This window comes from Eubalaena glacialis, chromosome 10 (assembly GCF_028564815.1).
Source record: "Eubalaena glacialis isolate mEubGla1 chromosome 10, mEubGla1.1.hap2.+ XY, whole genome shotgun sequence".
In the NCBI taxonomy this organism is placed as follows: Eukaryota; Metazoa; Chordata; class Mammalia; order Artiodactyla; family Balaenidae; genus Eubalaena; species Eubalaena glacialis.
In genome coordinates, this window is record NC_083725.1 from 77743576 (window position 1) to 77768613 (window position 25038).

Genomic DNA, 25038 nt, shown 5'->3' on the forward strand with positions numbered 1-25038 from the left:
ATTTCCTGGATGATAAAGCAACAAGGTGCCCTGAAAATAACACAGATATTAGAATCCGACACTCCTGAGTTTGAATCCTGATGCCATTCATAGACAAAGACTCTGAAGTTGGTAGCTAAGCAACCAAGGAATTTGGATGGATTTGCTACACTCTATGTGCTGAAAGTAAACGGTGATATTCAGTGCATCAGAGCAAGGGAGTTTTTACTCACAACACAGCAAACAGCAGGAACAGCAGTGTGGTACAAGTTGCCCTGTATCTAAGTGCCAGGGCGTAGCCTGATAGGCCCTGATGGCAGCTGTGCACACAGTGGATTGTGCCACAGTAGAGGAACTCAGCAGCTTTTATGGCAAGCAGTAAATAAGCCAGCCCCCTTTCCCAGGAAGCAAGTAGTCTACTTGGCTGGCTGCAGGAGTGGCTCAGGGACGCAGGATGGTTAGGCCTTGCTGTTTGGCACGCTCAGCAAAGACATGCAGGGATGCTGGTTTATGACAGATTGCCTCACTCAACAAATGTCAATAATCCATTTATTATGTATTTACCTCTGTTTTTAGCCTCAGTAGCCACCTGGTCGAGCAGTGGCCTTGTAACAGAGATGGGCCCAGTGAGGGCGAGACTAAGATTCTCTTCCTGAAGAAGCCTTGGGTCCTCTCTCCATTGCATGGATTCTAGGGTCATTGAGGCTTCAAAGCTGTGTGCCCTAGACAATTGCTTTACACAAAAAAATTCCCATGACAGCAGCAAGAAATATGTTTTATATCACAAGTTAGTACATATAAATATATAATTGAATAAAATGTTTCAAGAGATAATATTGAATTTTGCTACATATAAAAGACTACTACTTTCTATTCTGTCTCGTTTTTAGTGCTTGTTGTGACCCATAAAATTAATTTTGCAACCCTCGGTTTTAAAAAACACTGTCGTAATAATTTTACCTGAAAAAAATATTTTAAACTAAATACCCAACTGGCCACCTCATCCAAGGATACAGAATGTGGTTCCTAAGAAGTGTGGAGCAGTGAAATGGTGGACTAAATACTATAAAAGCCCATTCACTGCAACAAGATACTTTTGAAATCATTGCTAGGCTCTTAAGTAAGTGAGAGAAATCTCTCAGGGCTAAAAAATAGAGAGAAAAGAAGGTATGCTGAAGCCTACACGTTCCAGGAAGGAAGCAAACACAAAAACAGAAATCCAGGGTTGCCTTGGGTCTAACAAAAAGTAGGGGAGCTAACCTTGAGATTCCCATATTAAGCCAGGTCTCTAGCACTCCAAAACCAATTATAGATCCTACATGGAAGAAACCATGCCTCAGTTTAGGCTCTCAGGATTCAGACAGATTAAGCTCAGTAAACCATGAGCTTATAATAATAATTTTAAAAATCACCCAAAACACAAGGAAGTGAGCCACTAAGAATGAGTTTCAAGCAAAATCAACAAATTTAAATGGCCAAGAACTTCAACTGTAATTATCAAATACAGAATATACTATGTATCTGTGGGAAACATTTAAAGAAACAGAAGATTACATACAAAAATTAGCAAGCAGAAAAATAAAAGTGAACAGGCAACACCACCTTAACCTTAACCAATCATAACCATAATCAAACTAACATCATGAGCTTCCTGCTGTGATGTACTAAGAAAGATACACGTTCACTTATGCAGCACCTCAGCCAGAAACGCTTACCTTGAATTTAACCATAAAAATACAACCAGGCAAATTCAAATTGAGAGACAATCTGCAAAATAAGTGAGAAAAAAAAAAAGGGAAGGAGGAATCTAGGGAACTGTTCTAGATGAAAAGAAACTAAAGAAACAACTAAATATAATGCTTAATCCTTTAGGTTTAAATTTTTTCAAATAAAAGCTAATGATCGGAGATTTTTTTTTAAAAAAAATCAAATAAATAGAGTTTAGAACTGAAAACTATATTCGTTGAAGCTAAAACTTCAGTGAATACACTAAACAGTAGCTTAGACACAACAGAAGAGAGAATTAGTGAATTGGACAATGTATCTCAAGAAATCAACCAGAAAGCAGCACATGAATAGAAGGAGATGGAAAGAAGGAAAGAGTAGCTTATAGATGCAGAGGATAGAATGAGAAGGTCTGGTATATGTTTAATTGCAGTCTCAGAAGGAGAGAATAGAGAAAATTAAGGTTGAGTATTATTTGAAGAGATAATGGTTGAGATAATGGCTGAGGTACTGAGCAAATTAGATTTATTAGCAAATTACATTTAGAACAGGGTCTGGCACCAAATGCATGGTTTATAAGTGCTAGCCTTATTTTTTCCAAAGTGGATGAAAAGCATAAATCTACAGATACATGGAGCCCGAGATAGAGAAATCAGGATAAATTTAAAATAATCCACACTTACCTAGGCACAATGATGTGAAAATGTAGGATACCAAAGACAGATATTAAAATGGATAAAGAGAAAAAATAATTCGCTTAAGAAAGGAACAAAATTTTTACTAACAGCCCTCTTAACAGCAATAATGGATGTTAGAAGACAGTGGAATAATAATTTCAAAAGGCTGAAAAAAAAAACCCCTTCAAGCTAGAACAGTACACCCAGAAAAACTATATTTTAAGAGCAAGTGCACAATAAAGAAACATTCAGTTTAAAAAAAAGATTTAACTATCTACAAATAAAATTCTAGCAAATATGCTTGAAGGGAAAAAAAATAGATAAACCTAGGAGGACAATCTGAAATAGTCAAGAAGAAATGGTGAATGCAAAAAATAATAAACATGTAAGTAAAACAAATAAACATTGTCAGTATAAAATAATATGGATTTTTTCAAAGGTAGAACTAAAATACCAGACTAAAATGGACATAAGTTGGGAGTTGAATGATTAGAAGTGAAGTGTTCCAGGGTCCTTATGTTGTCTAAAAGGAGTCTAAAATACTGATTAAGTTTAGACTTTGTTAGGGTATTAAAAATTACCTATTTAAAATTTAAGTGGAATTATGAAAAGAACAGAAAAAAATGTGTAACTTCAAATCAGCTAGGGAAAACAAAGGGAGAAAAAATAAGAAAAAATAATCAACCAAACAAAACCCTCCACTCAATTCTAAATAGAAATTTAAAAGCATTTTAAAAAAGATAAAAAGCACAAAGAAAGATGGTAGAAACAAATCTAAATATCTCAATAATAGTAGTGAAAGTTAACAAACAACAATACCCAATTATATGCTATTTAGCAGGCACATATAAAACATAAATAAATAAAAGGTTTAAAGTAAAAAAAAAATTGGCAAGTATATACTAGCAAAATAAAGCTAGGGTAATTATATTAAAAGCAGATACCTTTAATACTTGCTCTAATACCAAAACCATTATTAGCAATAAACAGGGTCACTACATAATTTTAAAGTGATCAACTCACCAAGATGATATGACAGTTTTAAATGTTGTATGTATTAACTGTAATAGGCTCAAAATATATAAAACAAAAAAATGATAAAACTTCAGGGAGAAATTTCTACTATCATGGCAGGAGGTTTTAGTACATCTCTCAATTAATGAGAGTCAAACAAAACATTACTATAAATGTGAACATTGCACTTAATAACTTTAATTTAATGGACATGCACCCCCAAATTAGAGAATGTATATTTTTTTCAAGTTTACATGATGATTTACAAAAATTGACCATATTAGTTCATAAAGTAAATCTCAGAGAAGCCATATTATACAGGCCACATTCTATACTACAATGTAATTAACTTAGAAATCAGTAACCAAAATGTATTTTTTAAAACCATGCATTTGGAAAGTAAAAATATACATTTCTCATGGATCAAAAAAAAAAATCAGATTGATATTTTAAAAAATACTTGGGGGCTTCCCTGGTGGCACAGTGGTTGAGAATCTGCCTGCCAATGCAGGGGACACGGGTTCGAGCCCTGGTCTGGGAAGATCCCACATGCCGTGGAGCAACTGGGCCCGTGAGCCACAATTACTGAGCCTGCGCGTCTGGAGCCTGTGCTCCACAACAAGAGAGGCTGCGATAGTGAGAGGCCCGCGCACCGCGATGAAGAGTGGCCCCCGCTTGCCACAACTAGAGACAGCCCTCACACAGAAATGAAGACCCAACACAGCCATGAAAAATAAATTAATTAATTAATTAAAAAAAAAAAAAACTTGCTAAAAAAAAAAAAAGAAATACTTGGAAATTTAAAATGTACTAAATATGAAAAGGAAAACCATAGATCAAAACTCATGAGATGCAGTGAAAATGGTCCTTAGAGGTATCTCCTTAAATACTGTTATTAGAAAAGAAGAAAGGCTTAAAATTAATGAGCTTAGTGTCCAACTTCATTTAGAAAATGAAAAACAAAATAAACCTAAAGAAAGAAGATAATAAATATATGAGCAGTTATAAATAAAATAGCGAATAAAGATAAAACAGAGAGGATCAAGCAAGCCAAATGTTGGTTCACTGGAAAAGTTAATAAAAGACTAAAGGCAATCCTCTTAAATTGGTTTTTTAAAGTAAGAGAGAAGAAATAAATTAGGAATGAAAAGGGCAGACACAACTACAGATAAACAAAGATTCAAAAAGATAAAAGAATATAATGAACATTTAATCCAATTAATTTTAAAATTTGGCAATCTAAGGATGACTTAACAATCATCATATTAACAAACTAAAAGGGAAAACCATATGGGCTTTTCAATAGAAGAAGAAAATATCATTTGATAAAATTCAACACTCATTTAGGATAAAAACTCTTAGCAAAAAAAGAACTTTTTATTTTGCCTTCTTGAAGCTTAATTTTTTTTTTATTATATAAGTTTTGGTGTACAACATTATAATTTGACATCTGTATACACTATAGAGTTGTTACCACCACAATCGAGTTACCACCCATCACCATACAGTTGATCGCCTTCACCCATTTCACCCACCCCCTAACCCCTTCCTCTCAGGAAACGCTACTCTGATCTCTGTATCTATGACCTTGTTTTTGTTTTATTTTGTTTGTTCATTTTTTTTTTTAATTCCACATATGAGTGAAATCATATGGTATTTATCCTTCTCTGTGTGACTTATTTCACTTAGCATAATACCTTCAAGGTCTATCCATGTTGTCACAAACAGCAGGATTTCATTCTTTTTTTTGGCCAAGTAATATTCCATTGTGTATATATATAACACATTTTCTTTATGCATTCATCTATTAGTGGACACTTAGGTTGTTTCCATATCTTGTCTATTGTAAATAATGCGGCAGTGAACATAAGGCTGCATATATCTTTTCAAATTGGTGTTTTTGTGTTCTTAGGATAAATACCCAGAAGTAAAATTGCTGGGTCAGAACTTTCTTAATTTGAAGGATATCTTCCAAAACCCTGCAGCAAACACCATTGTTTAATGGTAAAATATTAGAAGCATTTCTTTTAAAATCTGTGAAAAAAGAGGATGCCTGCCATCACCTCTTCTATTCAATATTGCACAGGAGACCCTACCCAGTACAGTAAGACAAGGATAAAATGGCACAAGGTTTGGAAAGGAAGAAACAAACTTTTGTCATTTCCAGATGATAGAATTAACCACATGGAAACCCAAAGGAATGTACAGATAATTTTTTAAAATAATAAGAGCCTATATCATGTAATTGGAAATAAGATCAAAGTAGAAAAATCAATTGCATTTCCATATCTCAGCATTGGTTTCTAAAAAATGAGATAACAAAGAAGATATTGCTTATATTAGCATTAAAAACATGAGGTGCCTAGGAATAAATCTAACAAAAAAAATGTGCACAACCTTTATGGAGCCAACTTTAATACTTTACTGAAAGCCACCAAAACACCCAAACATGAGACTCCCCTTGTGGTCCAGTGGTTGGGACTCCACACTTCCACTGCAGGGGGCGTGGGTTCGATCCCTGGTCAGGGAACTAAGGTCCAGCATGCTGCATGGCGTGGCCAAAACGTTAAAAAACAAACAAACAAACAAAAACCCAAACATAATCTTACATATATGAAAACTTGATATAAGCCAGCAGTATCACTGCAGTTCACAGGAAGTAAGTGATTCTGGGACAACTGGTTTTCCATATAGGAAAAAAATGAAATTGAACCTTATCTTTAACCATATAATTTGGAAAATATATTTGCAATAAATGTAATCAATGTCATAAAAATTAAAGACTTTAATATGAAAATGACACTTGAAAAGTTAAGAATCTTTTTGACCTCAATTTGGTAGTCTATAGACACCATAAAGGAAAGGAAAAGATAAGCCACTAATTTGGAAAATATATTCGCAACAAATATAACCAAAAAAGAAAAGCCACTAATTTGGAAAATATATTTGCAACAAATATAACAAATTTTCAGTATTCCAGAATATGTAAAGAACTCTTAAAGATCAATAAGAGACAGGCAAATAACTCCATATAAAAATAGGCAAATGGCATAAATATACATTTCACAGAAGAATACTCATTAGTAATTAGGAAAATGCAAATTAAGACTACAGTGAGAAACTATTTTAAACTATTAAATTACCAAAACTTATAAAATCTAATACTAAGTATTTGGCAAGGGTGAGGAACAAAGGGAGCTCTTATTCAATGTTAGTGGGAGTGTAAACAGCCACAACTCTTTGGAAAACAATTTGGCTTTATGCTGTAAAGCTGAACATTCGCATACCCTACTACTCAAGAATTTCATTCCTAAGTATATATTCCAGAGAAACTCTTGCCCACATGGATCAGAAGACATATACAAGAATGTTCATAGCAGCATCATTCATAGTAGCAAACTGCTAAGAACAACCTAGATATCCATTAACAGGAAAATGGATAAATTGTAGAACAGTTAACTGTGGCACATACAACTGAATATTACATATACAGCAGTGAAAATGAATGAGCAGCATAGAGGCATTTTAGAAACATAGAGAAAGAATTTAAAATGATCAAGTTGCAGAGACCACATATAGTATGATATCATTTCAATAAAATTCAAAAGCAAGAAAAACCTTATGATGAATAGATATGTAGCTAAAAGCAAAACAAAACAAAAAGCTGTTTAATAAAGGAAGGACTAGAATTTTTGTTTTTCAGCTGCAGCCTCTGGCTCCCAGAATGGGGTCGTGAGCTACCTTCCAGCATCCTGGCTTTGCCAAGACTGAATCAGGCCAGACCCCCAGTGCAGCTTTCTAGATTATCACCATCACGTGTAAGGAGCCTGTGGGAAGTCAACGTACCCAGAGCACTGGGTACAGAAGCCCTGGCTAGAGATTTAAATGAAATAGGCCCGTGGATGAACACAGGAGCTAAGAGCTGACCAGAGGCCAGAGAACAAGAAGCAGGGGCTGAAACCCAGCCAATCTGAGGGAGATGCTTGCACACTGCTACTGAGGATTCTGGCTGTAATCACTCTACTGCCGGCTCATGCTCCAGAACATCACTGAGGGTGTTGAGGGCATTGAGAGAATTGCAGCAAAAACCAAATTAAGACTTCTCATAGATTCTAAGGGGGCAGGAAATCATGTCTAAAGAATTAGATAGTTGTGAACCAGAGAGCAACACAAGACCCAACATGGAAAAACCACACACCAATACACAATCAGGGAAGCATTCAGCGTTACCGACAAAAGGAAATGGTTAAAAAACCACGACTTTAAAGAACGGATTGTTCATTTGGTCTGTTATTCTCCACTGAGAAAAAAGTTATGGACCATCAAGTGCCAGTCCCTCTAATGTAAGCAGGGACTAAGTGCTGTCAGGCTAGGTGATTTGAACTTGATTATGGGGGGTTATAGAAGAATTTCAGTAGGGAGTGACAAAGTTTGCTTTGCTTTTTTGAGAGCTCACTTAGGGACAAGTGGGTTGATTTACATGACTCCATTAATAACAAGTTGTTTTGTGTTGAGTTTTGACTACTTTATTTCACTTAAGCAAGTGGAATCCTTGCATTTTGTCTAGGAAAGAGCATGATGTGAGGGCACAGGAGCAAAGGAAGAACCAGTCGACTGTGGTCACAAGCAGGGGTGGCAGTGAGGGTTAGGTAACTGGGCTATTCTATTCACAGCCAGAGGCTGCTCGCCTTCCGGCCGTGCCATTCTAGCTGCATCCTGGTTCCCAGATGTAGCAGTCACATCCCTGCCTTGGAAGGGCTTGCAGTTACCCAGCAGCCATGGGACCAGCTGGAGACATGGTTGAGTACACAGTCTGTATAGGCACAGAGTCTCTAGTCTTCTTCCCAAGCAAGTGCTGACGATCCAGCCAGCCATATGACCCTTCCGTTTACATGGAGACAAAAAATATATATAATTATTTAAGAGCTTTTATTAATCTCAAGTGAAGTTACCAGATAAAGTTTAGCCATATGTAATCAAGTCGGGGATTACACCCTAGTTGAGGTTTAAAGATATACAGCAAATACTCCACATGGAACTATAGAACTAGACACTGGAAGAAACAACAGCGTGGTAATGACAATGGTACAGTTTATTGAATGTTTACTGTGTACCAGGCACCATGCTCAGCATTTTGCATGCATCATCTCATTTAATCTTCATAACCGATTTAGGAGGCAGAGACTATGATCACTCCCATTTTTCAAGAGAGGAGACTGAGGCAGAGAGATGTGAGGTTACTTGATCAAGGTCACACATTTGTAAGTGGGAGAGAAGGTCTGATCGATCTCAAAGCCCATGCCCTCTGCCACTACACTATACTGCATCTACGGTGAGGGGCAATGCTGCTCGAGACTTCATTAGGACCTGCAAGGAAGCTCTCTGGTGGGTAGCAGTGACGTGATGGAAATCTCAGTACATTGCTGAGGTTGAGAGCAAGGCAAGCCTGGGCTAGGCACAATCTGCCTGCACCCAATGCTTTGGGAAAGCAGATTCCCTAGAAATCTGCACTTGATTCCATGTTCAAAGATCCCCAAAAGTGATTTTGACTACTGAGGAAAGGAAGAGTCTAAAAAATAAACTGTAGGCTATAAAGTTGAAAATTATTCCACTCAAAAAAGTAAATTAAATTGATTGATTCAGTTCAACCTGTGTTTGTTGAGTACAGCATCAATACAAATCAATGAGGCTGCACAGGGAACTCCCTGAGGGACCAGATTTTAGAAGGACACACAAGAAAGATTGAAGAAGGGACATGGAAGGCAGGATAAAAGTCTGGCTTGAACCTGTAGGTATAATGTAGCAAAGAGGCTGAATCTGAAAAGCAACAACAAAAAATACTCTAAAGACAGCAAAACAGTGCTGTTTCTTTTGGATTAAGAACAAGGCAAGGATAGACCCAGCACTGAAGCAGATGGTATAATGTTACATGATTGGGGAGAGGCAGGGTTTTCTACTCTCCGCTTTTGTTTTCTTAATCAAGGGAAATGGTCCTCAATCTAGAAATGTTAAGCAAATATCTAGATGAGGAAATTGAATCTGGATAGGTGAGAAAAATGGGAGAGCAATGAATTCAGATTTCTAAGCCCAGGTGAAAGATGATACGTACATACAGAGAGTAGTGTCTTTGATGTGGCCTTACGAAATCAGAATTTGTTGATTGACTGAGTTAACCCCCTGGTGTTGAAATAAGTTGAATAAGTTGCAGATATACCTCAGTCTCTGATGACTCAGGAAGAATTCCAGGACCAAAAAACTAGAGATGAGTACATTTTCTACTTTTCACATGAGAAAGAAACATGAGTTCTGATCCTTGTCAAAATTCTAGAAAGGACGGTTAAAGAAATTGTGAATATTGAGAAAGAAATTAAGAGATTACTAAGGAATCACTGGTGTTTACTTAGAAGCTTTGGAAAACAAATGTCATTTCCTTTTCTGGGTGGTGTTGTGAGGTTTGTCATGCCAATGGACAAAGCAGGCTTTGTGAAGCTTGGTTTCAGGAAATTATTTTGTTATTAAAGTTTCTTATAAGAGCCTAGTGGACAAGATACAGAAATGTGGACTGGTTGGTACCGGTTGGGTGCCATGCATTTAAAGTTTATAGAATAGTCTCACCAAAGGTCTCTAATGGGCTAGATGGCTCTGTTCTTGGTCTAGTCCTATCTGATGTTTTGTTTTTCAATATAGCGTGAAGGTACAGGATGCCCTTTTTATCAGTTCCACAGAAATCCCAAATCTAGGAGAAATGTGTCAGATGGAGAAAATAGCCCAAAGATTTCCCCTTGATGGAACAAAACAAACAAGATGATAATTAACAAGACACAAATAAAGTCTTGAATTAGGTCTAGAAAAAGATCAGTTGCACAAGTAGAACATAAAGTCATCAGACTTCACCACCCCTGGTGTGGAAAGACCAGATGCGATTGCAAGTTAGGAAGAGCCAGGTGAAGACACTGCTGCTAAAAGGACTTCTGCAAACCCAGGGCACAGGGTGAAGGTGCAAGGGTGTCTCTCCGCTCTGCATTGTTTGATTCTGGACTCTCCTTAAGATGTGTCCTGGGAAATTAGAGGGCAAACAGAGGTGGGTGGCTCTTTTATGACAAAATGATAAATGACCTGGAGGTACTGACTCTGAAATAAGAACACTTCAGTGTATCATGAGACCTGCCTTCAAATATCTGAATGTCTTTCATGAAAATATAGAGTTACTGTTCTCTATTTTCCTCGAGAGGACACAACTGGACTCATTGTCTTGCAGCCAACCCATCAAAGATCAATAGAAAGAAGTTTTCAGTACTTAAGAGTACACAGCCCTGCAGTGGGCTTCTTGGACAGCAGGGAATTCTACCATCCTTGGAGAATTATAGTAGAATCTGGGGTGGGAGGGAGGTAGAGGGAATTCCTATGTGCCTCCATGGCTGGGAGAGATGACCCCTAAGTGTTCTCCCATCATGTATATGATTTGAATAATGACCGTTACCATTTATTGAGCTTATACTAAGTGGCAGGGCTGGGCTAAGGTCTTTGTGTGCACGATCCCACTGCATCTTTATAACAAATGAGGAGACTGAGGCTCAGGGAGGCTATTAAGAGCTTAAACCCACACAGTGATAGGTCAAAGAATAGAAGTTTGATCCCAAGCCTGAGTTTAAAGTATACGCTCTTAATTTCTATGTTATATATGATCTCCAGTCTATATACTTCATTCTTTCATTCAGCAACTATGCCCTGGAATGCCTTGTTCTTCACCTCCTCCTGCCTCTCACTCATCCACTTAAGCGGAGCTTACCTACTGTCTCCTCTCTGAGGTTTCCCCACTTCCTCCACAGGAGGGAAGATGAATTGCTTCCCTCCTGTGTTGCATGGCAGGGGGCACATTGTATCCTATTTGCCTGTGCAGTGTTGGTTTTCCTACTGGACTGCAAGCTCCCGGTTTCCTGAACAGCTGGAACCAGTACTTTTTCATCCCTGTCCCTCAGCACCACAAACAATGCTCAGAAGATGTTGGTACTCAACAGGTTTATAAGTTAGTCCATTCATCCATCCATTCATTCATTCAAGAAACCTAAGAAAGAATAACATCTTATTTATTTCTTTTTTTTATTGGAGTATAGTTGCTTTACAATGTTGTGTTAGTTTCTGCTGTACAATGAAGTGAATCAGCTATATGTATACCTATATCCCCTCCCTCTTGGACCTCCCTCCCACCCCCACCCCCCATCCCACCCATCTAGATCATCATAGAGCACCAAGCTGAGCTTCCTGTGCTTTATAGCTTATTTCCGCTAGCTATCTATAAGGAGGCAAGAACTTACAATGGAGAAAGGCAGCCTCTTCAATAAGTGGTGCTGGGAAAACTGGATGGCTACATGTAAAAGAATGAAATTAGAACACTACCTAACACCATACACAAAAATAGACTCAAAATGGATTAAAGACCTAAATGTAAGACCAGACACTATAAAACTCTTAGAGGAAAACATAGGAAAAACACTCTTTGACATAAACCACAGCAAGATCTTTCTTGACCCACCTCCTAGAAAAATGAAAATCAAAACAAAAATGAACAAATGAAACTTAAAAGCTTTTGCACAGCAAAGGAAACCATAAACAAGATGAAAAGACAACCCTCAGAATGGGAGAAAATATTTGCAAACGAAGCAACGGACAAAGGACTAATCTCCAAAATATACAAATGGCTCATGGAGTTCAATATTAAAAAAACAAACAACCCAATTTAAAAATGGGCAGAAGACCTAAATAGACATTTCACCAAAGAAGACATACAGATGGCCAAGAGGCACATGAAAAGATGCTCAACATCACTAATTATTAGAGAAATGCAAATCAAAACTACAATGAGGTATCACCTCACACCAGTCAGAATGGCCATCATCAAAAAATCTACACACAATAAATGCTGGAGAGGGTATGGAGAGAAGGGAACCTTTTTGCACTGTTGGTGGGAATGTAAATTGATACAGCCACCGTGGAGAACAGTATGGAGGTTCCTTAAAAAACTAAAAATAGAACTACCATATGACCCAACAATCCCACTACTGGGCATATACCCTGAGAAAACCATAATTCAAAAGGATAAACATACCCCAGTGTTCATTGCAGCACTATTTACAGTAGCCGGGACATGGAAACAACTTAAGTGTCCAACAACAGATGAATGGATGAAGAAGATGTGGTAAATATATACAATGGAATGTTAGCCATAAAAAAGAATGAAATTGGGTCATTTGTAGAGATGTGGATGGACCTAGAGTCTGTCATACAGAGTGAAGTAAGCCAGAAAGAGAAAAACAAATATCGTATATTAACGCATATATGTGGAATTTAGAAAAATGGTACAGATGAACCTATTTGCATGGCAGGAATAGAGACGTAGATGGTAGAGAATGGACATGTGGACACAGAGGGGGAAGGGGAGGGTGGGACGAATTGGGAGACCAGGATGGACATATATACACTACCATTCGTAAAATAGATAGCTAGTGGGAACAAGCTATAAAGCACAGGAAGCTCAACTTGGTGCTCTGTAACATCTTATTTATTTCTCTCCCCCTTTTAATCCTTCCTGCATGAAACTCCAGGTATCATTCTCCTACTCAACCACCTTCAGTGTCCCTTTGTATCTACAGCATTAAGTACAAGAGCCTTAGCATGGCTAAGGGGCCTCTATTATATGTAGATTTTCATACACTCCAAGGTCTCATCGTCCTCCCCTCCATGTCCCCTTAGCCCTTCCCGATCTCTGTCTCCACCATCTTCTATCCTATCCCCTAGTCTTTGCTCATATTGTTCCCTCTTCTTGGAATATCCTCTCCCACCCTCATTATTTCCTCTCAAAGTATTATCCATTCTTCAACGTCCCAGTTCAGACATCACCTCCTCCCAGGAAGCCCACCCTCACCAGGGAAAGGACCAGGAAAAGCCTCCCTTCTCTGTATTCCCAGTCCTTTTTTGCTGCTTTGTTGTGGTGACAGTTTTCTAATATTCTACTTTATTTTAGCTTTTTGGTCCATCTGATCCAAAAGATTATCTAACAATACCCTTTTCAGCAGGCACTATGCCTTACTATCTCCAAAATTCTTGTGGTATGTAGCATTATCTATCACTGTATCCCCAGTACCTAAGGCAATACCTGACACCTATTCCATAAATAGGTGTTATTGAATGAATGAATGAATGGATGAATGAATTCATCAGAAGTTCTGCATCGTAGCATCAGTTTGCACATTAACTAAATATATAATTTGGGACATTTCATATCAATTGCTCTGGACCCCAGTTTCCATATCAATAAAAGGGTGTTCAAGGAGACAGGGAGAAAGGGTACTCATTTTTATGGATGACTTTGCTGTGTGCAAGGCAATGTGCTAGGAGCGTTCTTTACCTTACAGGCCTAAGGGAGGGAGGGAGGGATGAGGATGGGGGAGGGGTATACAAGCAGTGAAGAGTATGGGCTTAGGATAAGGCTTCCTTGAACTCAAGCCCTAGCTCTGCTACTTACTAAATGTGAGCTTGGGCAAGTTATTCTAATCTTTTAAACCTCTGTTTCTTCAGCCATCAAGTGGTGATAATAAGAGAACCTACTGGTGAGTTTGTTGTGAGGATTCAATGAGGTGTTGAATATAAGGTACTTAGCCCATCGACTGGCACGTAACCCTGAATTATAAACAGCAGCTCATTATTATTATCCTATTACTTGTGTGTCTTCTTGTTCAGTTTACCCCATGAAGAAGCAGAGGTTCTGAGAGGTTAAACTACTTGCCCAAGGTCACATTTTCTGTCTGCCCTGTTTTCCTCTCCACCTACGGGACCCTTCAGGATAAATCCTTCGAGAATGGCCATGAGCTCTGCAACACAGCCTGTGTTCCCATTTCAGGGTGAAATACTAGAAAGCCACCCCATGTTGCTGCTTCTCAAACATGCCCAGATTTTAGCATTTTATTATCTAAACATTTAGCATCTAACACTGAATATCTCAAAGCAGGGTCAATTTTCTCATGGGTATTCTTCTGTTTAATAAAGGAAGAAAGGTCATAATCTAAGTTATAAGAGTGAACGGATATAACTTTTTCCCTACAAGATTCAAAGCTAATACCTTTTTCTCCCCCATCATTTGGCTTTGTGCAAAAAATCAAAATGCCAATTACTGCTCCTCTGTGACTAAATGAAGTGTGAGCTTCCCTGCCCCATAAAGGGAGCCACACCCCACCGGGACACTCAGTAGGCATTTGATTCAGAAGAAGAGAAGGAGATAGTAACCATCAGGGTTACTAGGGTTTTCTCTGATGGAGGATGTGATGCACAAATGTATAGAAGTTTTTTTTTTTTTTAATAAATTTATTTATTTTATTATTTTATTTTATTTATTTATTGTTTCTGGCTGCGTTGGGTCTTCGTTGCTGCGCACGGGCTTTCTCTAGTTGCGGTGAGCGGGGGCTATTCTTCGTTGCGGTGAGCGGGCTTCTCATTGTGGTGGCTTCTCTTGTTGCGGACCACGGGCTCTAGGCGCACGGCCTTCAGTAGTTGTGGCACGTGGGCTCAGTTGTTGTGGCTCGTGGGCTCTAGAGCGCAGGCTCAGTAGTTGTGGCTCACGGGCTTAGCTGCTCCACGGCATATGGGATCTTCCTGGACCAGGGATCAAACCCGTGTCCCCTGCACTGGCAGGCAGATTCTCAACCACTGTACCACCAGGGAAGCCCTGTATAGAAGTTTTATGGAGGACATACAAATAGGCAGGAGAGGGATCATTAGTGGTAGGCCATTGTCAAGGGTATATGACCCATGGAGCTGAAGTATTCATGCCCTAAATGTCCAGGAGGACCTCCCCCAGAGCATGCACAGGTGGGTTTTATTTATCACGCCCATGATCTCGAGGCATCAACAGACCGTCAGGGGGCTGCGCCTGCAGAGCCCTTTTTGCTACAAACATGGCCCCCTAAAGTAGCTCCAAAGCAGTTTGATCATGGGAAGAGAAATGCCAATCTAACCCATTTGCCGTTGATTTCTTAAGCAGATTCAGGCACACAGGATGAAGCACAGCTTTTGCAGGAATGGTTTAAGCTGGTTCTGGAGAAGAATAAATTAATGCGATATGAGTCGGAGTTACTGATCATGTAAGTAAGGCAACACAGATAACAGTGAGGCCTAAAAGCAAAGGGGGCGGGAGTGGGGTGGCCCACCCTCCTAGGTTGAAGTCTCAGGATTTTTTCTTCTTGTGCATACAGAATTGTGATTGAGACAAATTGACATTTGATGTCTTGCATATCATGCTGGCATTAGTGCAGAGAATCTTCAATTGTCTGTTCTCTGCTGTGGAGTCCTATGGCTAAAATGATTTCAGGTAATGGGTCTGGAGCTGGAGGGCATTTGGATAAGACACTTTCAATCCATCCTTGTCCCCCACACCAGGGGGCACCCACTTGCAGTCACACATCTGCAATGGGGAAGCATGTGTCTGGCTTCTGTGTGTGAATCATGGAAAGGGCTTGCTGAAATCGCCTGACCACTTCCTTGTGGCTTTAATGGATTGAAGGTGGAGATCGGTCTGGCTGTCCTCTGAATGAGAGGTTGCAGTCTGGCTGGGAGATCAGAAAGTAGAGATGGATCTTACTCTGAAAATGTTGAAGGTCATTCTACCTGTCACCATTCTGGAGGGAAAGGAAGTAACATTTAATATAAACTGCCTAAGCACCACAAGTTGTACTGGGTGCTTTCACTTATGCTGTCTTATTTCATTTTCACCCCAACCCTGAGAGTTAATTTTGGGCGTCTTTGAAGGGGTCTAATAAAATTCTTTTCTCTGCCTGGGTTCTGAGCCGGGTGAGAAATAAGACAATTGGGTCAATAGTTGACCCAGAATATCAAAATAAAGTGTTTATTACTGACTATGGCTAGCTCGGCTAAATATGAGAGCCCAAGTGGGCTTGCTAACTATATTCATTTCCTACGGCTGGACTAATATATTATCACAAACGGGGTGGCTTACAATAAGAGAAATGTATTCTCTCTCAGTTCTGGAAGACAGTCTGAAATCGAGGTGTTAGGAAAGCCATGCTCCCTTCACGGCCTCTGGGGGAGAATTCTTCCTTGCCTCTTCCAGCTTCAGGTGCCTCCAGGCATCCCTTGGTTTGTGACTGCCTCACTCCAATCTCTCCCTCTGTCTTCATGCAGCCTTCTCTGTGTGGCCATGTCTTCTCTTCTGTCTCTTGTAAGGACACTTGTCACTGGGTTTAGAGCCCACTGGCATAATCCAGAATATTTTTATCTCAAGGTTCTTAACTTAATTACATCCACAAAGACCCTTTTTCAAATAAGGTCACATTCAAAGGTTCCAGGGGTTAGGATGTGGACATATCTTTTGGGAGTTCACCATGCAACCTACTATACTACCCAACCCCAGAATTAGACACACTCAGCTACCTAGTCACAAAAGGTAGTGAATCACTTGCTTCTTAGGGGTAAGGCTTTTACCCTAGACCAGTAGGTCTCACCTGGGGGCAATTTCCATCTCACTTCCTCCTTCCAGGGATATTTGGCAATGTCTGAAGACATTTTTGTCTATTGCAACTGGGAGGTGCTAGTGATATCTAGTGTGGAGAGGCCAAGGGTGCTACTGAACATTCTACAATGCACAGGGCACCCCGCTTCCCTCACCAACAAAGAATTACCCAGCCCAAAATGTCAATAGTGTCAAGATTGAGAAATCTTGCCCTAGACCCATAGCAAGGCTCAGAGTAACAGAGAACACATGTTTGCTGCAGGCAGGCTGATCCCCAGGGAGAAAGGGTGTGAGCTGAGTTCCCCTAGTCTGTTCTTCCCAAATTTACCTCCCCTGGGGTGAGAGTGAGTATAAGCGTGAAAGTGGAGAGAAGAAGCCAGGAATTATACTCCTTGAGCTCCACTGACATGAAGGAAATGCCAGGAATGGGGAAGAAGGGCTCATCTGTAGCAATTACTTTTATTATTACTATTTTTTAAAATTGATGTACATGCTGAGACTCAAAACAACTAAGTAATTTGTCCATCTCCGCCTGACTACAAAGCCCTTTTTATACAACTGTATCGTCTGCCTTTGGTCCAGGTCTGAATTATAAAGTTCATTAACAAAAAAGTATCAAGCGCAGTCCATGTGCTAGGAAATGTGCTGGGTACTGTGGAAGTAGAGATGAATCAGGCCATATTCCCTATCTTCGAGAATCTCATGGTTTCAGGGGAGACAGACACGCAAGCACACAGCATGAGAGGAATGAGAAAACATAGCAAGCGCTCCACGGAGGTTTGTAGGAGGAACAGTCAGTGCACAGGCCCTACTGGCGAAGGTCAGGTGGGTGGTGACTGCTCAGTGACTGTGGCTTCCCTCGTTGGTACACTGTCAGAGGGAACTTTCTCCTCCAACGGAGGCCAAGGAGGAGAACTCGGATGTGTGAGCTAGACAAAGGCAGGTGGGAGCTCTGGTAAAGGATAGGTTTTAGTTTGGAGAAAGATCTGGCTGAACCAGGAGAAACGTCTTACACTGGTGTGTCATTTGGGGTCCCTTGGGAAAGCAGATGCCAGGACAGAATTAGAAGTATGAGAGATGTATTGGGAGAAAGGAGAAAGGGAGTGGGAGTGAGAGGGAAGTCTTCAGACCCCATACAGTCCTGACACCTGTAAAAGGAGAGGGGAGGGAATGAGAATTGGCAGGAGGAGCCTCAGACTGCAGTGCAGCCCTGAGAAAATCTGAGCCAGGCGAAGGGAGCCCCAGAGCAAAGACTGCCCATCCGAGGAGTCCGAAGCAGGGCAGAAATGGCCCAGCTCCAGCACCGCCACTGTGCTCGCTCACTGGCTGGAGCTGCTCAGGGACGGTGTGGCCCCAGCACAACAGTGAAGTGGATTCTGCTACAGCAGTCAGCTCACTACACACTACACTCCTTCCAGAGTTCTCTCTTAAAGGAAGATCTGAGAGGTGCGTTTCCGTTGGCTACCAGACTGGGCCAAGGGAAGCTGAGTGTCAATAACAAAAGGGAGAGTATTGAACAAAGCGTGGACCTTGGCCCACGTAATAGCAGAAGTAGTAAAAATAACGACAGCGACAACAGGGTATAGTAAAGTGACCAAAGCTATAGCAGATACACATGCAGCCTGCAGGTGGGGCTGGAAGGGAAGGCCCCCCTCCACGTCAAACCCAGGGACCTAGACTCAGCCCTCACCCTCTTCAGTGTCTCTGTAGCATTGGACACCCTTGATCTCTCTCTTCTCTCCTAAAACTTTCCTCTCTTGGCTTCTGTGATGCTGCATTTCTTGTTTACCCTTCCAACCTTTTGCTTGCTTCTTCCCTGGCTCTACCTCTTTTGTTTGGCTTCTAAATGTAGGTGTTCCCAAGGTCCTGTCTTCAAACCTTTTGGTCCTCTATAGCAGGGGTCCCCAGCCCCCTGGGCTGTGGACCGGTACTGCTCCGTGTCCTGTTAGGAACCGGGCTGCACTGCAGGCAGGAGGTGAGCGGTGGGCGAGCGAGCGAAGCTTCATCTGCCGCTTCTCATCGCTCCCCATCACTCACATTACTGCCTGAGCCTTCCCCCCCTCCCCCGGCCCCCACTCCTGTCCGTGGAAAACTTGTCTTCCACGAAACTGGTCCCTGGTGCCAAAAAGGTTGGGGACCGCTGCTCTATAGCCTCCCTTTTAGAGATTACGTGACTTCACCTATCACCTCTGACCCCTGCCTCATCCATTTGTGGTCCTCATTTCTCCTGAGAACTCCAGACCTGCACTCCCAAAGGTTTGCGGAACCTCCATGTTACCACACGGCCCAGCGTGTGGGAAGCTTACACACATACTCTGACATACATGGGCTGTCCCCAGGCAGGGAAAGGTCATGAAGTTCTGTCTGAGCTTCACCGAAAGCTAACTTCACTTCTTGACTTTGCTGTTCTGTCAGTGGACACACTGAGTCCCCAGCACTCCAGCTTGACTCCTCCAAAACGTCGCTGGTTCTTCTTCCCACATCACTTACAACCAGATGGATAGTCGTCTGAGTATTCTGCCTCCACCCGGACAAAATGTCTCACTCCTGTTTCCTCCTTGTTTTCTTGTTTACCACAGTCAGAGATCTGGGAGTTGTTAGAGGTGATACTTGAAGTCACGTTGCCCCTAAAAGAGAGAAGAGTTTCAGATTGTCATTGCTTCTACTGTTCGAGTCATTTCTTCACGATCCAGTCCTGGGTGGCCTTCCAAAAGCTTGCTGAGAGCACATTACAACCTTCAGCTGCTCCCCATCATCTCTTGAGTTCAGCATATCTCAGCAGCAGTAGCAGCAGCAAAACTTTCAGTTCAGAGATATTCCAAGACCCCAGTCTTAATAAGGAAAAAAGAATGCAGTCGCTATGGTCAATGGGTTTGTTAGTCACTATTTCTACACGGATCACCAGTATTTACAAAGTTTGAACATTCTCTCATCCCCAGGGCCCGAGAACTAGAATTAGAAGATCATCAAAGCAGACTGGAGCAGAAATTAAGAGAAAAAATGCTCAAAGAGGGTGAGTATGGTGATATGTTTGGGGCCTTTGTTAAAGACATTTTCCCCCATGAAGACACTTGACCAGAACATGCTGCACATTGCAGAGTGGAGCGCTCTTCCTGCCTGGTGTCACCAGCCTGGAAGTCAGAGGGGGCACAAAGCCAGCCTTCCTCTGCCCCCGCCAGAGCACAGCAAGTCCTTCTTAGCTTCATTCCCTGGGGCCGTGAGAGCAGCATTTAGCTCCATCCCATGTGCTAATAGGAACAAAGTCATTTAGTCACGCATTCATTCACTTATCCATCCATTCATTTAACAAATATTTGTTGAGAACCTAGAGTGGGCCTGGCAGATGGAGAAGAGCAGCCCTGCCCTGTGGCCTCACTCAGGAGACTGACACCCAGACCAGTAGTTATGACACAGTGAGATGAGGGTCATGACTTATGTGCTTTGGGAGCACAGAGGAAGGCAGGCCTGGTTCTGCCAGGCACTGGGGAATGTAAAGGAAGCATCCTTCCCACCACGGGCTGGGCCAGGGCATCACACATGAGAAAATTATTTCCACCATGAAGGAGGGAGAATTGAAATAAACTTAATCGACACCATATACTGATTTATGCATTCATAGGCTCCAGCCTGCGAGGCATATTCACTCTGTTCTGTGCCCGTATGTTTGTGGGGCCAGATCTGTGCATGGCTTTCCTACATTTAGACCTAAGTCTGAAAGAGCAAGTTAAATCATTTCTGTATACCTCATGGACCGAACATTGCACCTACCTATGGGTTACCTGCTTCAGAGCAAGCCCTTAGTAAATATGAGACATTATCATCATGAGCATTCTTATTTAGGTATTTTATCCCCATTTTACAGATTAGAAAACCGGTCTCTGAGAACTTAAAAAGCATGCTCAACGTAAATGATAGGTCTAAGACTTGGGAAAAGATCATCACAGACTCGGGGTCTCCTGTTCTTTCTCACATAGTAGTGTTTGTAGATTGTTTCTTTACAGCAGTAGAAAACTATTTCTAACAAAATCCTTAGAGAACTGCTCTGTACAGAATGGATAAAAGTGGCATACATCATCTTTTATTCGTCAGAAGGGGCTCAGATGGTTCCATCATTGACAAACCAAAACTGAGAGAGGAATTTTAATTTTTCTGTGTTGATAATCAAATAAGGGGCATGAATACTGAAGTGTACCTAAATTAACAAACCATACTATATAACTAATATCTCACTTATACATGTCATAAAAATTTTAATTTGCTCCATTTCAGGGTGGTAAAATACATACCACCAAAGACTCCATTAGTCACTTCTGAATCTTTTTTTTTTTTTTTTTTTTAATTCTTACTAAGGAATGATGGTCATACATCTTCTCACTCTTCTGGGGTGTACAAAAAAATATAGCTTCTTCATTTTGCCTTGTCATCTTGCGTGAAACCTTCATACCACTAGTTATCAAGAAGAAAAGGAAGGGAGGAAGGAAGGAAGGAAGGGAGGAAGGGAGGAAGGAAGGAAGGAAGGAAGGGAGGAAGGAAGGACGGGAGGAAGGGAGGAAGGGAGGGAGGGAGGGAGGGAGGGAGGGAGGGAGGAAAGGGAACTTTTTTTATCCCTCTCTGGTAAACTTAGTCTGATGCAATAATTTAGGCGATGCAGTCCCTCTAGGAAATGCTCAGTCTTTTGGGGATGAAAATGTTCAGTCTTGCAGATTGCCACCCCTTCCATCTGCTTGATTCTTAAGGTGACCTCCAGGTAATGGCGAGAGGCAGGTTTGTGTGACTTCACAGCACTGGAAATCTGTGTGGGTTTCTCTGACTCATTGACCCCCACATAGCTATCTCCTGTCATCAGGCTGCCACTGTCTCTGCTGGCATTTGCAGCCGAGATGTGTGGCTGGCCTGACCCATGGCCTGGCCATTCTCTCAGTGTGCCTGGAGCCTCACTCCTGGCCTCGCTCAGCCTCACCTCAGCACATCCTCCGCTCAGCCTGGCCAGACAGTCTCCACTGTAGGGCCGCTCCATCCCTCATCGTGGGGAGCCCCGTGGCAGGCCCAGTGGCCGGCTCCCTTTGCATCTCTGGGGCAAGTGGACATTTCTAGGCTCTACCAATGTGTACCACACACAGCAGATCAAGATCTGGGGAGCCACACCCAGACCCCTCTTCTCTGCTGAACCATGAAGTTCTACCTGTCCCACGTTTATACACAGGGCGCCTTTCCAACTGGCCTCTTCCCAGAGTTCCAAGCAAGGGGCAGGGGAAGAGTCCCTCAGCCCCCCAGTGCTCCCATCAAATGATGTGACATTCCCTGCCTCTTTGGGGGCTTCCAAGGCCCAGAACGGAGAGACTGGAGCCCAGGGCTCTCACCTTTAGCTTCTCCTGCCTCTCTGTCCTCCCTCCCATCAAACATGAGCCGCAAAGAGAATGGTGCCTCTTTATTTCCCTTTTGTCATATGTACCTTATTCCTGACACTGTTCTCAGAACTCAGCCTGATGCAAGAGACAGTGGTACTATCTCTGCTCTGGTATCCGGCCCACCGCCTAGTCCAAGTGTGTTAAATAGGAAGGGCTAACAGAATTTATAGTGTCTTCTCCCAAGGTAATAATCTGGTTGACAAGACTTAAAATCTGCCTTTAAAATCCTATTTTGAGTGTCAGAAAGTCATTACTACCTGTTTCTTACTCTTTTCCTTCCTTTCATAAAAATCTTGTCTCCCTGAGGCAATCGAATGTCTCGGGCCAATTAGGAAGAAGGTCATGTACTCAGGGAGAAGCACAGTCTCAGTCTGGAAACATCCTCCTAGCGGCCAGCCATAACCTCACTTGGCTGCCGCCTGGTCTCTCTTCAAAGGGCTGCAATTTGTCATTAACTACAAATGAAAAAAGGATTCTCATCATTGAAATAGCTTCCACTGATGCAGATGGTTTACTTAGAAACTTTTCTCACAGATCACTTTGCTCAGACATGTTTAGGGGAAACTGCCTTTGTGTTGTCTTGTTGGTTTCTTTTTTGTGAGGGGAGGGCAGGTTGGAGGGCTTGGCAGGACTTGGCTGGTATTAACTTCTTTTTCTCACAAAGGGGTTTTCCCTGTCACTTTATGTAGCGTCTCAGGATGAAAACTGAGCTGACAGCAGCACAAAGCACCCACCTTTCTAATCTGTGACTTGGAGGGCGGGTCCCTGGTGTTAAATTCCTTTCCTTGTTTTCTCCATGGGAATTAAAGGGCAGAACAAGTCCAGAACAATCAAGAATGCCCATGCCAAAAGTTCTCCTGGGGTCAAATCTTACCTGAAGTCCAATGTGGGTTTTTTTGTTTGTTTTCATTTTTTATTTATTTTTGTTTGTTTGCTTTTTTCTGTAGAGAGCCAGAAAGATGAGAATGATCTGAATGAGGAGCAAGAAATACTCACCGAGATGATGCAAGTAATTGAGCAAAGGGACAAACTGGTGGATTCCTTAGAGGAACAACGCATAAAAGAAAAGGCTGAAGACCAGCACTTTGAAAGCTTCGTATTCTCCAGGGGCTGTCAGCTGAGCAGGACATGAGGAAGCCCCACGGGGAGCAAGCCGAGGACCAGATCAGGCCAAACACCCTTCACTCACTCCTTCTTCCTTTCACAGGATATGTCAGACCTGGAACGTAACTTATACCATGCTGCAATATTTTTAAAAGAATTTAAGATTCTCTCATATGTACTCCAGCTGCCCAAGATCCTTCCAGAGATTATAATGAAGAAAATACAAAGACTCTTTTGAAATTGGCAGTCAACTTCCGTGGGTCTCTTAAATTGGAGGTGACCGTGGCAGATGATCAGCATTGTTTTCCGTAGAAAGTGACACAGAGATCGATTTTCCTGCTGCTTTCATCATTTTCTCTTCCCAAATTCATTGAGTTACACATCTAAAGGTTTTTAAGAAGCTGCCTTTTCATTAATATATCCATATTTGCCTTTTTTTGCATGGATGACCGGTTTCCAAATGTCAGAAAGAAGCAGCCGCAGTTTAAAGATTAGGTTAGTATTTAAATTGTGTTTCCAGAGAAAGAGAAGAAACCTTGAGATTACTGATTACATAAAGCAAATAATTCATATAGCAGGTGTTAATTCAATCCAGGGTGAATTTAATTTACCAGGTGTAGTTATAAGCCTTAATATAATATACATAAGCAATGAGAGTTTAATAGAACATTTGAGCCTTAATTTTATTTTTTTAAAAAAAAGAAGGAAAAAAGGAAATAAAACTTTGACTTCATACCAGCAGGATTGTTAGTTAACACCAAATGCTGTTGGCTTAGAAAAGCTTTTTTTTTTTCCCCCAGAGCACTCTCCTTATTGCCGCTGGAACGTAGTGAAAAACGTTTCTAGAAAATGAATAATTTTGAAGCACTTTTTTGTAACTATTGGTAATGGCAGAAAGTATTATAAAACTCTTTCATTTGTTGATAAAATATTGGTGAGGTTGATGCTGCTACTAAAAACGAACATTCTAGTGATCCAGGTGAGGGATGCTTCTCAGTGGTGGTCTTCGGTCTAAACAGAGAAACGTCTCTGACACTGTCTCCAGGGGTTGCCCAGGAAATCCAAGACAAGACAAGGCCACTTCTGCCTTCAAGGTGGAGTGGGGAGCAGTGGTCCCATTTACCAAATCCCAAACTGGGTAATGGATTTTTTGATGACATTTTCAATGTGAAAAGAAAGCTGGGAGATGGAGTTTGTGCACTGACATGATTCCTGGGACATTTTGACTGTTCATAGGGGAACCAAAGAAAAGATTTTAAATGGTGATTTGTTGTCATAAAGTATTTGATTGTTTTCCCTCAGTGGGATTCTTTGAGGAGTCAGTCCATCATTGACATGAGACAGACTGAAGAACTCTGTTTTATGTTTGGCCTGTCATTTCTGCAAGTGTTTAAATGTATTGTTGGACAAATGGTGCTTTGCAACTGCCTGGAGAGCTAACTTACCTCAATATAAGTTAACCCATAAACCACTTTTGTCTGAGATGCTGTCCGTGCACCCCAATCTGGTCAGCTGAGAAGCCGGAAATTAGAAGTGTGCTTGGATTTCCTGAGTCAGCCAACATTTTGGGTGGTATTAAAATGCAACCTTTCCATGGATATGCCAAGCTCCA

At 41.3% G+C, this 25038-nt stretch overlaps 1 protein-coding gene across 1 annotated transcript in view; it reads left to right on the forward strand.

Moving 5' to 3' along the window:
- MICAL2 (microtubule associated monooxygenase, calponin and LIM domain containing 2) overlaps nucleotides 1-23539 on the forward strand; it is a 217942-nt gene extending 194403 nt beyond the window's left edge. Inside the window, exons 29-31 of the mRNA XM_061201468.1 lie at nucleotides 15430-15529; nucleotides 19854-19927; nucleotides 23270-23539. Coding sequence (XP_061057451.1) covers nucleotides 15430-15529; nucleotides 19854-19927; nucleotides 23270-23454 — 359 coding nt within the window. The 3' untranslated portion in view covers nucleotides 23455-23539. The remainder of the gene's footprint in view (nucleotides 1-15429; nucleotides 15530-19853; nucleotides 19928-23269) is intronic.
- Nucleotides 23540-25038: the final 1499 nt, after the last annotated feature.